Source organism: Gekko japonicus, unplaced genomic scaffold (assembly GCF_001447785.1).
Source record: "Gekko japonicus isolate JY-2015 unplaced genomic scaffold, Gekko_japonicus_V1.1 scaffold1791, whole genome shotgun sequence".
In the NCBI taxonomy this organism is placed as follows: domain Eukaryota; kingdom Metazoa; phylum Chordata; class Lepidosauria; order Squamata; family Gekkonidae; genus Gekko; species Gekko japonicus.
This window is the reverse complement of record NW_015161456.1, coordinates 242,095-257,816: the sequence shown is the minus strand read 5'-3', so window position 1 is coordinate 257,816 and position 15,722 is coordinate 242,095. Positions and strand designations below refer to the sequence as shown.

General features: G+C 43.3%; 1 protein-coding gene across 1 annotated transcript in view; it reads right to left on the bottom strand.

The window, feature by feature from the left end:
- Positions 1 to 15,722, bottom strand: part of LOC107125643 (kalirin) — a gene marked incomplete at both ends in the record, with an annotated part of 264,080 nt that overhangs the window by 61,517 nt on the left and 186,841 nt on the right. The window contains 2 exons of the mRNA XM_015429084.1: positions 5,722 to 5,888; positions 12,930 to 13,125. Coding sequence (XP_015284570.1) covers positions 5,722 to 5,888; positions 12,930 to 13,125 — 363 coding nt within the window. The remainder of the gene's footprint in view (positions 1 to 5,721; positions 5,889 to 12,929; positions 13,126 to 15,722) is intronic.

Here is a 15,722-nt window from a genome sequence, read left to right as displayed (position 1 = left end):
TGGACCTGGACTGGAAGTGAACAACACGCCAAAATCAATATAGATTCCAATTTCACTAAGTGATTCTGATTATGACTCATCCCACAGGAAGCCAAATCCAGCCACTTTATGACAGGGCACAGATATATTTAAACCCAGCTCTTTCCAGGGAAAGCTATAGCTGTAATAACTCATAGGTTAATAAGCAATTGACTTTTTAAAGTATTCAGCTAAACAAATAACACGAGTTCTTGCCACAGGCTTGCTGAAAGGCCTCAGAATGAGGAAGGCTCTTATGGTCCCCCCCATAATACTTAAGAAAATCTAATGAACCACAGCTGTTAACATCTTTCTTGAAGCAGTTTGGGAAATTCACTCTTAAGTTCATGCACATTGCATTTGGGTTATAGATTATTCAAAGGCACAAGTCTGAGACGTCAGAAGCATGCTTTGGAAGGAGCAAGATCCATTCAGAATCTTTTACAATTATCATAAAGCAGAATTAAAAAATTTAAAGACATTTTAAAGAAGAAATAATATATATGAATATATGTGAAGTGACTAGGGTCGGCCAACCTCCTGGAGGTCTCCCCTTATTACCACTGATCTCCAGATGACCAAGATCAGTTTTCCCCAGGGGAAATGGCTGCTTTGGAAAGTGGCCTTAATGGCATTATACCCAGCTGAGGTCCCTCCCCCCCAAACCCCGCCCTTCTCAGGCTCCACCCTCCCAAAATCACCAGGTATTTCTGAACCCTGAGCAGGCAACCCTAGCAGTGAATAGCTAAGCATATATGCCTCGGGAGGCGGTGGATGCTCCTTCGCTGGACGTTTTCAAGCGGAGGCAGGACTAGGGCTGCCAATTCCCACCGGGGGGCGGATTCCCCCCCCCCGCTTTGGGGCCCGATTTCCGCCCCCGCGGAATCGGGCCCCCCCAGCGTGCCCGGTGTCATGACGTCACTTGCCTGTGACGTGCATGCCGCCCGCGCGTGCGTACTCCGGGAGCCACCCCAGAGTTCCCCGCCGGCGAGGTAAGTTGATTTGGCAATCCTAGGCTGGATGACCATCTTTCGGGTATGTTGTAGGGCTATCTTTCGGCTACGCTCCTGCAGAGTGCAGGGGGTTGGACTAGATGACCTGTAAGGTCCCTTCCAACTAACATTCTATGATTCTATGATTCTAAGAACCTATGGAAAATGAAAGGTTCAAAACGAGTTAGCTCGGCCAACACCACCACAGTTTGCATACAGGTGCTAGGACTGCTGTACTGTACTCTATGTAAAAACAGAAGAGGGAAGCACCATGTGTGCCTTCCTGAGCTCCTGGGGGAAATGATTCAAAATTTATCAGTATGCTAGTGAGAAAGCGCTAATCACACTAATCATAGTACTACAGCTTTAAAATGTTTTCATGGGTCACCAGTTTGCTTCAAAAGCCAATTGTCTTTTTTTTAATCTTGGAGGCCAATGAGCAGATTGTTAAAGTCATGATAGACCGGTGTCTGATTCTGCACCCCCTAGTGGAGAAGTAGACCTCTAAGCCAAACGGAGCACTCTGTGCTGCCTTTGTGGATTTCAAAACAGCATTTGACAGCATCCCCTGGAACGGACTCCAGGCAAAGCTTGAGAACTCAACAGATCGAAGACTCTGCATACTTATTCGCTCGCTGCATGAAGGAAACGTTCTCAAAGTAAGATGCAGTCCTCAAGGCCATCTCTCCAATAAGGTCCCACCTGACAAAGGAGTCAAGCAGGATTATATTCTGCCCCCCCCACTTTTTAACTATTACATCGACTCCTTGGTGCAACAACTAAGAAATCCAAGCTTCCATCTGCCAAAGCTTGCTGACAAAATGACCTCTGCCTCGCTATATGCAGACGACACCGTCATCCCACTCACAAGTGACCCTCAGGAGAGCACTCGGTGACGTTACCATATACTGCAAAGAGGAGCAGTTTGCGATAAACTATCAAAAACCAAAGGTCCTTATCTTTACTGTCCCACAGACCAAAATCTTTAAATACTTTGGTATAGTCTTCCAAACATCTAGATATTGAAGAGCTCAAGCATTGCATGCTGCTGAGAATGCCCACAGAGCATCCTCCACCATTCATCGATTCTACTTCACAAAAGGAGCTTCCTTTATCCCTGCAGCAATCAAGGTCTTCCAAGGAAAGGTTGTCTCCCAGCTCCTACATGGTTCCCAACTCTGTATCTATAAAGAAAGGTGCTCACTGGAAGCCATACAATCCAAGTTCTTGTGATCAATCCCTGGAGTCCTGTGCTGCGTCCCAAACACCCTCCTTAGATTAGAGACTGTTGGTCTCCTTGGAGACCCGTATGTGGCTCATCGCAGCCACCTATTGGTTAAAACTTGTCTTCAGTCTGCCTAGATCCTTGATGATAGCCACTGGTCAGCCTGGCAAAGAGCAATAGAGGGAAAACTCCAGGAGACTGGTCTCCCCCCCTCCCAAATCTTATTGTGCCTTGGGCACCAAAAAGCAAAAGAAACAGTTGAACAGCGTTTCTGGGATCAAGCTCTACAATCGGACAGAGCACAGACACGGAAACATCCAATTATTCTCCAATATACTAAGTGCTTTCACCCAGCAGATTACCTCAGATCCCTCACCATCTCCAAATACTGGAGAATCTTCACCTTTGCACACTTTAATGTTCTACCCTCAGCCCTCCTGGAAAGAAAGATATCATCATGTCCCACTCTCTCAACAGCTCTGCCCATGCCATCCAGGGAAAGTAAAGTCTATTGAACACGTTCTGTTGCACTGCCCATTTTGCAATGGTATCCAATCTCAATATACAGCTCCCATTTTGTCAACTTTACAAGGAGGATCTGAACAACTATACGTCTCCCTCCTCCTTACGAAATTTTGCCTTTGGGCATGTGGGATACGCAAACACCTGACTGAAGCCCAGAAATAGCTTCTCAGTCAGAGGAAAGCCACGCCATAACCAGTATTCCCTCTAAGCTGAGTTAGTGTGAGCCAGCTCACAGTTTTTTAGCCTCCGGCTCACACATTTTTGTCTTAGCTCACGAAGGATGGCTCCAGAGCAGACTAATCTATGCAGTAGCCAAATTGCTCACTCACAAAGTAGAATATTTGCTCACAAGACTCCACTGCTTAGAGGGAACATTGGCCATAACTTGTGTTCAACATTAAGTCCCAGTTGCACTGCATGTGCCCCTTTCCTTTCTATCCCTTTCTTTTATCCCATTCTTTTATCTCTTTCTCTTTTCTTCTTATTATTGCTGATTCTTTGGAGCTGATATTGTATTGAAATAAACAACTGATTGATAGATGGAGAAAGTCATGAGTAATTTTGACAGCTTTCTCGAATTGGCAGCAGGGGTAGACAAAACAGAGGCTTAGATTGTACAAACCCTTTGCAGGACTTTCAAGTCTTACTACTGCATAATTGTGGTATTTGAGCTGAGACTTATAAGGACATGTGAAGAACTACAGACTATAGACAAGGTCTTAGGCAGGAATGAAGAACCAGGCCAGTTACAGAACCTCTCTGCTCAATACTGGAAGCTGTGCCTGTAGTCCCTCTGATTTCTTAGCATTCCCATGGCTTCCGCTTTCCCCCCCTCAAAGTAATGGCTAAACATTTACTTTAAGAAATAAAAAACTGGGATTTCAAAATTTGTGCATTGTGTTCCTGAATTTATGCCGCTAAGAGCCAAGCCAGTTCACATGATCAGTTAACAATGCTAAGGAACTCATTTGATGGAACTGCAAGGTGCATGTCACAGAAGTTGAGTGGCTGAGCAGCGGTGCTATAAATGAGGGTCAAAAGAGCGAACAGTGAAATCGCCACACTAAAACATCCTGAACTCTGCATGGATCCAATGAATTCATATTCTTGACTCTTCGAATATATCAGGCCAGGTGATCCATACAAGTAACCCAAGATGAGGAATGCACATAATTGTGCCATACAGATAATTAAATTCAATGTTACCATATCTTTGGAATGAAACGCTGAGCATTTTATGGCAATGTTTTTTAGGCCTTGACTGCATGTCAACAAAGGAACCTATTTATAAATACACATACATTAAGGTAACTTCTAGCTCTCACTCAGCATAGAAATTGCTTAGCTCTCAAACATAGATTTTTACCAGTAACAAAATGTTCCATATCAGCATACCACCAAAGAACGCTACCGAAGTGTGATTAGCATTTGTGTGAACCAGGAGGACAGTTCTCATAGCAACTGCATTCATTTGACTCCCCCCCACTCCCCCAAACTGTACTTTTGGTTATTGTTTTGCTAGATTGGGTTGGTTCACAACAGAAGCAGAACAAATTCTTCTAGGCAGAACAGAACAAAATCATTGTTTGCCCTATTAAAAAACAATGCAGCTTCCAATATTAAGAATGTCTCAAAGTTCTGCACCACCCATCAGGAAGGGGTTCTAAAAATTAAGATGCTTCAGATTTTTCTATGCAAGCACGGAAGGCTTATAAATCCATCCCTCACCTATCACAAGTTGCTGGATAGGAAGGGAGATTCTGTGCAGAATATGTGAAATGGAGGTCATGGGAAGAAAATGCTACATACAAAAGGCTGCAGGCAGCGCTAAAAACTCATCACCACATGAGCCCATTCAAGACCACTTCTGATTTCTCAGCCTTCCCAGGTATTGAGTTCCAACAAGTTCTGTACGGGAAAAGGACTAAAGCCATTTAAACCAACAACAACAGAACCTGAGATTGCCAAAATGCCAGCCGCTGTTTTAGATAACAGGTTCAGCACTTGCACCACAAATCCAACAATGCAATTTCTTGCTTTCGAACTGCTAGGTTGGCAGGAGCTGGAACTAGAGACAGGAGCTCACTCCATCTTGCGGCACCCGGGTCTCAAACTGCTGGAACTACCAACCTTCCACAGCCTGCAGTTCAGCGTCTTAACCACTTGAGCCACTGCAGCTCCTTTGTGGCACAGTAAAGACTAACAAAAATTTATTCCAGCGTAAACGTTTGTGGACTAGTGTCCACTAGTGGACTAGTCTATGAAAGATTATGCTGGAATAAAACTCTTTTGGTTTTTAAGGTTCTGCAAGACTTCTATTTATTTTTGCTGCCACAGACTAAATGCAGTTGGCCCTTTGGAACTGATAGTGGCACAGAATCTTATGCTCCTGCATTCTGATTTAATACAAGATGTAAAGTTTGTGAGACTTTAAACACACTTAATGTGTGTGAGAGAGAGAGAGAGAGAGAGAGAGAGAGAGAGAGAGAGAGAGAGAGGAGAGAGAGAGAGAGAGAGAGATGTTAAATGTGGTGTAATCGAACCAGAATAATCTGTAGCAAGCTGTCACTTTGAGTGTTGAATATATAGATTACTGAACCAAATATTCTGTGGTAATGTATGGAATGCTTTCAATAATTGCTTCCTCTAACACATTATTTCCCCAGAAATATATTCTGCTTTTGAACCTCTGAGGTCAACCGCTCTTTTCGCTCTTGGAATGTGATCAAAAGTCACATGAATATTAAAGGTGCCATTTGCCCAAAGGGAAACCTCCTACTTTTTCATGCATTGCTAGACCTGTGACCACATCAAGCACAAGTTATATAGATGGAAATTAAAGCTTCAGAGGTCTGCAGATGGGTGCATGGTGCAAACAGGGAGCTTCAGTCCTCACTGTGTGGTAAGGCATGTCTTCAAGACAACACGAAACAACTTAACAACGGTGTTGAAAAACCTGACCTGCTTGACTTCTGCCTGCAGGTGCCGGAGCTGAAGGCACTGTTCTAGCCGCTTGTGTGTCTGATCAGCATTGAGCTCCAGCTCGTGCTGCTTTTCGTGAAGGAACTCCAGCAGCTCTTGTACTTGTGTGGCCAAATCGATGTCCTTTTCACAGATCAATTCAATGCCTGTAACGAAATAAATGTCCTCAGATGAAAAAGCAGGCATGTGTGCTGCTGCAACACAACAAAAAAAAGTTCCCTGTTAAAATGCTGTGATCTGTAACAACCATCTGACTCTTTCCATTGGTAATTTATTTCAGACAAACTCATTCACATTTACAGGTGCTCTGTGAAGCACTGAGAAGTCAATTTTCTAGCTCCTAGAATCTAGCAAATCGTATGTCTTCTCTGCAGCTGGTGACAGTAGAACATTACATAGCTAGAAAAAGGTTTATCTTTTGCTACTGTCAGTCAGGCCTATGACTACACGAAGTGACCATTTCGTAATCAATAGAAGAAGAGAAGAGATTGGATTTATATCTGCCCTTCACTTGGAGTCTCAGAGCGGCTTACAAACTCCTTTCCCTTCCCCTCCCCACAACAGACACCCTGTAAGGTGGGTGGGGCTGAGAGAACTCTGCCACAAACTGCTCTTTCAGGAACAGCTGTGCCAGAGCTTGTGATTGACCCAAGGTCACATCAGCAGGTGGAAGCGGAGGAGTGGGGAATCAAACCCGGTTCTCCTAGATTAGAGTCTACACACTTAACCACTACACCAAACTAGCCCTCTTCAATCAGACTGCTTTGTAATCAAAAAGAAGGGGGAAAACCTCTTCCATTATTTCTGTATTTGACTGACCTTATGAAACAGAGAGTACAGGTTAAATCTCTCCAAGGTTCACAACAAACAATTCATTGAGTCATGTGGATTAGGATGACATCACTCTTTTGCACTAAGTAATAAGACTAAATAAAAGAAAAATGGAACAGACTGATCCCCAGATATGAAAGGACTTTGAATCAACAAGCAGAAAGATGGATTTAGAGCCATTTTCATAGACTATTTCTGAATTCACAAGACCCAGATTGACTGATTCAGTGTGACTGCTCATGTTTTTTATACATTTGTATAGTAAGCTTGGGAATCAAGAATTAAAGCCTTGATTGCAGTGGAGAATGTAGTGTAAACAATGTGTAGCCTATGAACTCCCTTCAAGCTACTATGAATTCTTAAATGATATCTGCACCTATCTCTATGTGTGTAAAGTGCCATCAAGTCTCACATGGACACATGAAACTTCCTTATATGGAATCATACCCTTGATCCATCAAGGTCATTATGATCTACTCAGACTGGCAGCAGCTCTCCAAAGTCTCAGGAGGAGGTCCTTCACATCCCCTCCACAACCTGGTCCCTTTTAACTGGAGATGCTGAGGACTGAACCTGGAACTTTCTGCATGCCCAACAGAAGTTCTACCATTGAGCCATAGCCCCACTGGTGGACCTCCTGATGGCACTGGTATTTCTGGCCACTGTGTGATACAGAGTGTTGGACTGGATGGGCCTTTGGCCTGATCTGGCATCTCTTATGTTCTTATGTTCACCCCCCAGCAAATTTATGGTGATCCCCTCGAATTTTCAAGGCAAGTGATTAAGCAGAGGTGGTTTGCCATCATCTTCCTCTGCAAAGTCTTCCTTGCTGGTCTCCCATCCAAGTACTGACCCGGTTTAGTTACCCCCCAGCAAATTTATGGTGATCCCCTAGAATTTTCAAGGCAAGTGATTAAGGTGGTTTGCCATCATCTTCCTCTGCAAAGTCTTCCTTGCTGGTCTCCCATCCAAGTACTGACCCGGTTTAGTTTCGGAGATCTGATAAGAATAGGCTATACTATACCATTCCACATCCCCTGCATTTACCTAAGCGCATACAGTATCTAAGTAAATTACTAAAAAGCAGAAACTGATTTTAAAATTGGGGATCAGCTATCCTATGTATTGCTACAACTAACTCTGTTAAAACACTAGAGGGAACCTTAGGCAAAGCAATTGATTGTGAGCCCAGCAGGGTTCCCTCTAAGCTGAGTCCGTGTGAGCCAGCTCACAGTTATTTAGCCTCTGGCTCACACATTTTTGTCTCAGCTCAGGAAGGGCTGGCTCCAGAGCAAACTAATTCACACAGTAGCCAAATCGCTCGCTCACAACCTTAATGCCAGTAGCTCACAAAGTAGAGTTTTTTGCTCACAAGACTCCACAGCTTAGAGGGCGCATTGGAGTCCAGTACAACTCTAGTGAAGTGAGTGCCAGTGTAATTGTTTTATCTAGGTAAACAGAAAACAGTTTCAGCGCTGAGTTTTGGACTGCCGGGAGATATTTTCAGATTCTATCTATAAATTAAATGCAATTGCTCATGGGCCACCTGCTTCCAGCAGACGTTTTGGAAGCTATTTCCAATAGAATCACTGCATCTAAAACCAAGTTTTTTATTATTAGGTCTGAATTATTATATTCATTCAGAATTTCAAAGAAATAATTTATACTGTCATGATACATGACTCACTCACTCACTCACTCATTCATTCATTCATTCATTCATTCATTCAAAAGACTAGTTAATCTGTCTTGGAACTTTACAATTTTAAGGCACTGGAAAAGCAAGGAACAGCAAGCAAAAAGCAAACAAATATACACAGACACACAAAACCCAATTTTCAAATGGTTCCTCCATTGTTCTTTTCAGCTAGCCAAGGATGGGACAGATACTGGGATGCCTAGAAGAGGGACTGCATTAAAAGTAGATAAGGAGGTACGGGTACAAGGTAGTGAAGAGAAATCTTTATTGGGTGCAGAGTCAAAAGAAGTCCTCAGACAAGGGGGAGATCCCCACTTAGGAATGGGCAGCATTCATATGATACAATGATGGTATGCAGAAAGTATAGTCTACTAGAACCTTTGGGTAAGATGGTAAATGTTTTCAATCAATTTGCAAACCGTTAAGGGCAAAATTCTGGCCCCTAAGCATTTGTGTTTTTTTGGGAGGGGGGAACCCCACAAATTATATTTTGAAAACTAGCTATGTCTCTGTACGTTTTGGAAAAATCATCCCACCCAGTAAATTCCATGAGAATTTTCCCAAAAACAACAAATTCAAAGGAGTACTTAAAAAAAAAAAGTTATTCTTTTAATACAAGTCAGCATTTGAGAAGACTCAGCTTGTAATTGTGTATTCCAGCAATGTGGCATAAAACTGTGTGACATGTGACAAGAGAGAAAGGGCAAATCATTCATCACAGGGGGTGCTGTCTGCCCTTTGATATCCCGGGCCCTTTACTGATTGCCACTGATGAGTTATCTCAATCAGAAATACACCAGCCGTGTGTGTGTGCGCTTGTGATTGAAAATTGTGAATGTAGTCAAGATCAAAGAAGTGTAGTGTAGTCAAGGATACTAAAAATGCTGGCAAAGTCCTGAGGACACAACATCATAGGCAGGCTAATTATAACAAATGTGTGTGATGCCTGGCATTTAAAAAGAACCTTACTCCCGAAGGGGAGGATAGATTACCAGGCTCTAAATGGTGACGTTCAAGAGCCATTCTATCTTATTTCGTAATGAAGAAGTCACTTCCCTTGGGCCAAGAAATAATAAACTACTCGTTTTCACTTCTATGGGCTACACACAGGAATTTGCAAGACCACATATCCCAGGATAGCAATGCTTTGGCTTGTCTCCAACTTGAATTTCCTTGCCCTTTAAGAACACTGAAACTGAAAGGGGTGATTGTTTTAATAGCCCCCCAATTAATCAGGGTGTGGATTTTCCACATCTTCATTGGTATCTCAAAGTAGTTGACTGGGCTGAGATGTAGACTCTGGTATATCTGGCTGTCCTCAACAGAGCCGGGGCCTTTTCAGCCCTGGCACCAGCCGGGTAGAACTTTCTGCCTAATAATATCTGTACCCTGCAGGACTTAAAACTGCTCTGTAGGGCCTGTAAGACAAAGATGTTCTACCAGGACTATGGTTGAGAACAATGTTTACCATCAAGCCTGGCCTCCTTGTCTCCTCCATCAAGGGAGGGTGCATAATGTCTAGCACCATCTGATCCGTTTTGATTACTACTGGTTCATTGTTTTAAATTTTAGCCTGTCTGTCTGTCTGTCTATCTATCATCTTGTCTGTCTGTCTGTCTATCTGTCATCTGGTCTGTCTGTCATCTGGTCTGTCTGTCTGTCTGTCATCTTGTCTGTCTATCTATCTGTCATTTTCTCTGTCTGTCTGTCTATCTACCATCTTCTCTGTCTGTCATTTTCTCTGTCTGTCTGTCATCTTGTCTGTCTGTCTATCTATCTACCATCTTGTCTGTCTGTCTGTCTGTCTGTCTGTCTGTCTATCTTGTATTTATTAGAATTGTATTTATAAATCATTGTCAACTGTCCTGAGCCCCACTGGGGAGAGGGCAGTATATAAACAAAACAAGCCCCCCAATTAATCAGGGTGTGGATTTTCCACATCTTCATTGGTATCTCAAAGTAGTTGACTGGGCTGAGATGAAGACTCTGGTATATCTGGCTGTCCTCAACAGAGCCTTTTCAGCCCTGGCACCGGCCTGGTAGAACTTTCTGCCTAATACTATCTGTACCCTGCAGGACTTAAAACTGCTCTGTAATGCCTGTAAGACAAAGATGTTCTACCAGGACTATGGTTGAGGGCAACGTTTACCATCAAGCCTGGCCTCCTTGTCTCCTCCATCAAGAGAGGGTGCATAATGTCTAGCACCGTCTGTCTGTCTGTCTGTCTGTCTGTCTGTCTGTCTGTCTGTCTGTCTGTCTATCTATCTACCTACGATCTTGTCTGTCTGTCTGTCTGTCTATCTTGTATTTATTAGAATTGTATTTATAAATCGTTGTCAACTGTCCTGAGCCCCACTGGGGGGAGGGCAGTATATAAACAAAACAAATAAAAATAATAAATAATAACAATAATCCTCAGGTATTAATACCATGAAAAAGAGACAGTGCAGGGGGGAAAGATCTTGATTCAAAAGAGAAACTCTTTTCTGATCCTCCCCCCTTCTAGGCCTGCTTAACATTCCTTAGAAGGCAAAAAGATGAAGGCTTTGAGATCCATGTGCTCCTTAATTTTTTGTGGGCTTTTATTTTATTCTGAAAAAAGGATTGTTCAGGAGGGTATTAAGGCTGTCAATACTTTTAAAATGGGAACAGGATTGTAGCTTATTCCGCTGTTGATCTTGTTCTTGTTGCATTGTTTTCTTTTACTTTTGTCACTCTGTTTTTTGCACCATTTATGACCTTTCACGTCTAACGTTGCATTGTTTCCAATTTTTGTGGCCATCGTCCTACTGCATCGCTCGTTGGATGCTTCATGAACATACAAAGCTGCCTTATACTGAATCCAACCATTGGTCCATCCAGGTCAGTATCCTCTACTCAGACTGGCAGGAGCTCTCCAAGGTCTCAGGCTGAGGTCTTTCCCATCACCTACTGCTTGGTCTTTTTAAGTGGGAATGCCAAGGATTGAACCTGCATGCCAAGCAGATGCTCTACCACTGGGCCATGGGCCCTCCCTTATTTGACTGCATTATCTTAAAGTATGCAATCCTCCATGAGACTCAGCAAGAAAGGCAGACTACAAATAAAGTGAGTATATCAATAAATAAAGATGAAAATAAGCCAATATAAACCTTAAGGATGTGGTCAAACTGGAAGTAGAAATCAAATTAAAAATTGTGGTAAGTTCACCGGGAGCTATTTTATCCAATTTCATTTAAAGATAGCAATCCTGTGCATATTTCTTTGGTAGCAAGTTCTACGGAATAGCATTAGTCCGCTGGATAGACGGGGTGGGATAAATAGCTTGAATCTCTTTTGCTGCAGAGGCACAACTTGTTTTTGTTACCCCTTTAGAAACCTGAATAGGTCTCTCTGGCCGATTTCCCACAAGTGCTGCTCCATGCTCGCTGTTCCCTTTTGCCCCGATGGTACGTGTCAATTTCACACAAGCTGCTGCGCGGCCGCATTTTGCCCCTGTAATGTATTCAATAGCAATACATGAATCATCTAATTGAAGCACAATGTTAAGCTTTGTCCTGGGCTAGGATCCAAATCCATCCAATCGCATTGGTAGCCCAGGAAGAACCAACCAATCACTTGTCAGCAAGCTCCCTGAGCGGGAACGTCCGTGATTGGTCCTTTATGCATACAACCTTATTGGCTGGTAAATGTACAGTAGGCGTGGCTACATTAGCCGGGAGAGTTTAAAAGGAGGACAGCTGCAATGTAAAAGCTGTTCTGGCTATCAGATGTTGATCCGTGTTGGAGTTGTGTTCGAGTTGTTGAATAAAGCTGAATCTTTGCTGAATCACCCTCCGACTACTTTGTTAAGCAAGCGACATAACAGCCCCAGAGCTTCACACGGTGTCTACTCAATCCTCAAAAAACAGGATTGAGTAGACGTGGGGAAAATCATGCGAAGCTGCGGGGCAAAATGCAGCTGCGCAGCAGCTTGTGTGAAATTGACACATACCATTGGGGCAAAAGGGAAGAGCGAGCGTGGAGCAGCGCTTGTGGGAAATCGGTCTCTCTTTATTTGGTCCCACAGTGAGGGGCTATGGTTCAGCATGCAGGCCATCTCTTTTGCATACTGAAGGTCCAGTTAAAAGGATCAGGTAGTAGATGATGAGAAGGACCTCGACCTGAGGGCCTGGTGCCAGTCAGAGCAGAAAATACTGACCTTGATAGGCCGACAGTCTGGCTCAATATAAGACCATTTCATCTGTTCATACGAGTTAGGAAGTCCCATGCATGGGTCCAAAGTCAGACAATCCAGAACGCATAGTGCTGCCCTAAGCAAAGTTGCTCCCTTCAAAGTTTACTGGCTACAACAGATGCAGATGTGTGTCATTTGGCTTAGAATGGCATTACCCTATGTCTTTTCTCTTTCTACTATAATAAGCACAGGTCCCTGTCACAGAAATATCTCTGCTCATATTACATTTGCGTACTGCAGCGTTTGCCAGTCACTAGGCTTGCCAAGTCCCCCCGGGGGTCAGGGAAACCCCTGCCGCTGGTGGATCGGGCCCCGAGGGGAACTCCACCCCGACGTGCACGTCGCCCGGAAGTGACGCGGGCACGCCGGGCACGCTGGGGGCGGGGCCACGGTCATCAGTTCTAACTTGGCAACCCTACCAGTCACCACCGTCTAGCCTACCTGAGGCCTGGACTTCCATAATGTACTGGTGCAAATCTTGCCCTTGCTGGATGACCTCAAAGGTCATGTTGTTCATAGCCAGCTTCCGTTCCGTGTGTCGCTGCAGGCGCTGCTCTGCTAGAGTCAAGTCCTCCGTATTGAAATCATTCATTTGCCTTAGCAAGTCCTCATTCCAGGCATCTAATTCAGCCGTCACCTTCAAAGTAAAAGCAAGTGAAGTAGGGTAAACATTCAAAGCTTTCAAAAATCTGGTTACAAAAATATACTATCAAACATGACTTCATCTTCTCTAATTACAGCCTCTAATTCCCAGCCAAACAAATTTAACAGATTAGTATATAAGTTTCAATGAGGTTCAGGGGCAAGGCATTATTTATCACTGCACTGAAATCTGACCTATGTAACTGTGTATTTATATAATAGCGAAGTCTGGCTCCCATCTGCAGATACCAAAATCCATGGATTGGAGCCACACTGATGCTAAAAAGACTTTTCTGCAAACCTGGGTGATCCCCTAGGCCTGCAAGAAGTTCCTAAATCTTAAATTGCCACTCAGATTGCCCCTCCTTACTGTTGGAGCTGGGGGTGGACGCTGCAGGAAGCTGCTCTGGCCCTGCCAGCGTGATGCTGGAAGAGGCTCCTAGACACGAGTTCAAAGGTGGGTGGTGGGGCTGGGAGCTGGGCAGATAGGTTCTCCCTTCACCCACGAGTGTTGCAACCCCCCCCCTCGTATAACCTAAAAGGCTATGCTGGGATAGGATAGGGATATATGAAATAGTGTATAAAACTATTTATTTTTTTAACATGTATACAGGTTTGTTTTTTTAGTTTTTTCTTGTGTTTGCCTTAGAAGAACATGCTTTACTGATGGGTAATGGAGGATAGAGATAGTAACTTCCTCATGACCAGGGCTATTTTGGGGCAGGAACGCACAGGAACGGAGTTCTGGCTGGCTCCCGAGTTGGCCACTCCCATCAGGAACTCATTAGCATAATAGGCCACACCCAACAGCAGAAACTCATTAGGATTGGCTACATTAGGGGTGTGTGGCCTAACATGCAAAGGAGTTCCTGCTACAAAAAAGCCCTGGGTTTTGACAACAAACAAGGTAAACAGAATAACAAGCGAAAGGTGGGTGTGGCTGGATAACCACACTTCTGGTAACATGGGGGTGTGGCCTAATATGCTAATGAGTGGTGCTGTCAGGGGTGTGGCCCGATATGCTAATGAGTTCCTGCTGTTGGGTGTGGCCTATTATGCTAATGAGTTCCTGCTGGGCTTTTTCTACAAAAAGAGCCCTGCTCATGACCATGCAATTGTTTTATGTTAATTGTTTTATGTTAATTCAGTTGTTTCATGTCCAGCTCTCTGTCAGATGGGCAATGCTGGCTTTTAAAAATTCTATTTTTAAAAGCCAGCTGCCAAACTTCTGTGCTTCAGTTTCAATATGTACTATACTTATCTGTGAAGCTCAGTTAAATCTTGAAATATGTTGCCTATTTTGTATTAGCTAGAACTACATCAGGACACCATCTTTCAACTTACACGGTCCTGTTTGTGTTGCACTTATGAAGCTTCTTCAGACCAGATGTAAATTTGGCTGTTGAGTAGTTTAATCTGGTTCCCACTTCAGCTAGAACTGATGGGCTGGAATATGTCTGAACAACTCAGTTTTTAGTTAGGACCAGCTTGTGGTATAGTCTACATTCCAAAAGGGTTTCTCCTTAATGTTCAGGATGCTACTATCATTATTCTTTATAGTAAATTTCGAAAGCAGATCGGAATTTGCTTTCTGATCAATTTGGAATGTACAAATGTACCCTTGTTTTAATATGTTGGCATGTAAGCTTTTTGTTCATGCATGTTGCTGGCATTCGTTATTTGTTTATGGAATGTTTATGCCATTTATATACAAGTGATGCAAATACAGGCATTAATGGTTCTGTCAAATTTCATTAGCACAGCTGGGGAAGACAGACAATAGTAATTTTATCTTAAATGGAAAGAACCCATGTTAGAAACTTGGATTTGGGAATCTAAAAGACTTGGCCAACCTGAAAAATCAGCAGTGGCTGAACATAGCCTAACTCAAACAGGACACAGTATTTTGTTCCAAGACACTGAAAGGCTAGACAACACTTCCAATTACCATGTCAGATTACACATGGAAGCCACTGAAATTCATAAACATAAACACAATTTCAACAGGAAAGAAGAGAGTTTAAAAATAAATAGGGCATGGTTTCCTGTCCTGAAAAACACAAAAGGCTCTACATCTGACAATAGCACTACAGATAAGATTAGAATTTCAACAGCCAATCCACATACAAAAGAACCGCCTCAGGAAACAGGAAACCTCCTCAGGGAACAATCCATATACAGATGAACCTCCTTAGGAAAGCTCTTCCATTAGCATGTTCATAGCCTGGGGAACTCCTACAAGATAATGACTCAGCCCTACCCCACCTTCTGGAGTAGATATAAATTACCTGCCTACCATTTTCTTCTCACCTTGACACAGAGAGTACTCCATCTGTCTGTGTTATACCTCTGAGGATGCCCGTCACAGCTACTGGTGAAATGTCAGGTTCTACAATGCCAAGACCATGGCCACACAACCCGGAAAATCTACAGCAACTATTCTAAAAGTTTATTGACAAATTCAATAGCACCTCTACTGTGAATATATTCTCTACTTCTGATGCTGTGGAAGCATTTTTAACCTTGTAGATTCCTGTTTGTGTACAAAACCATGCAGTTAAATTTGTGATACAGCAGCAGATACTGATTGTT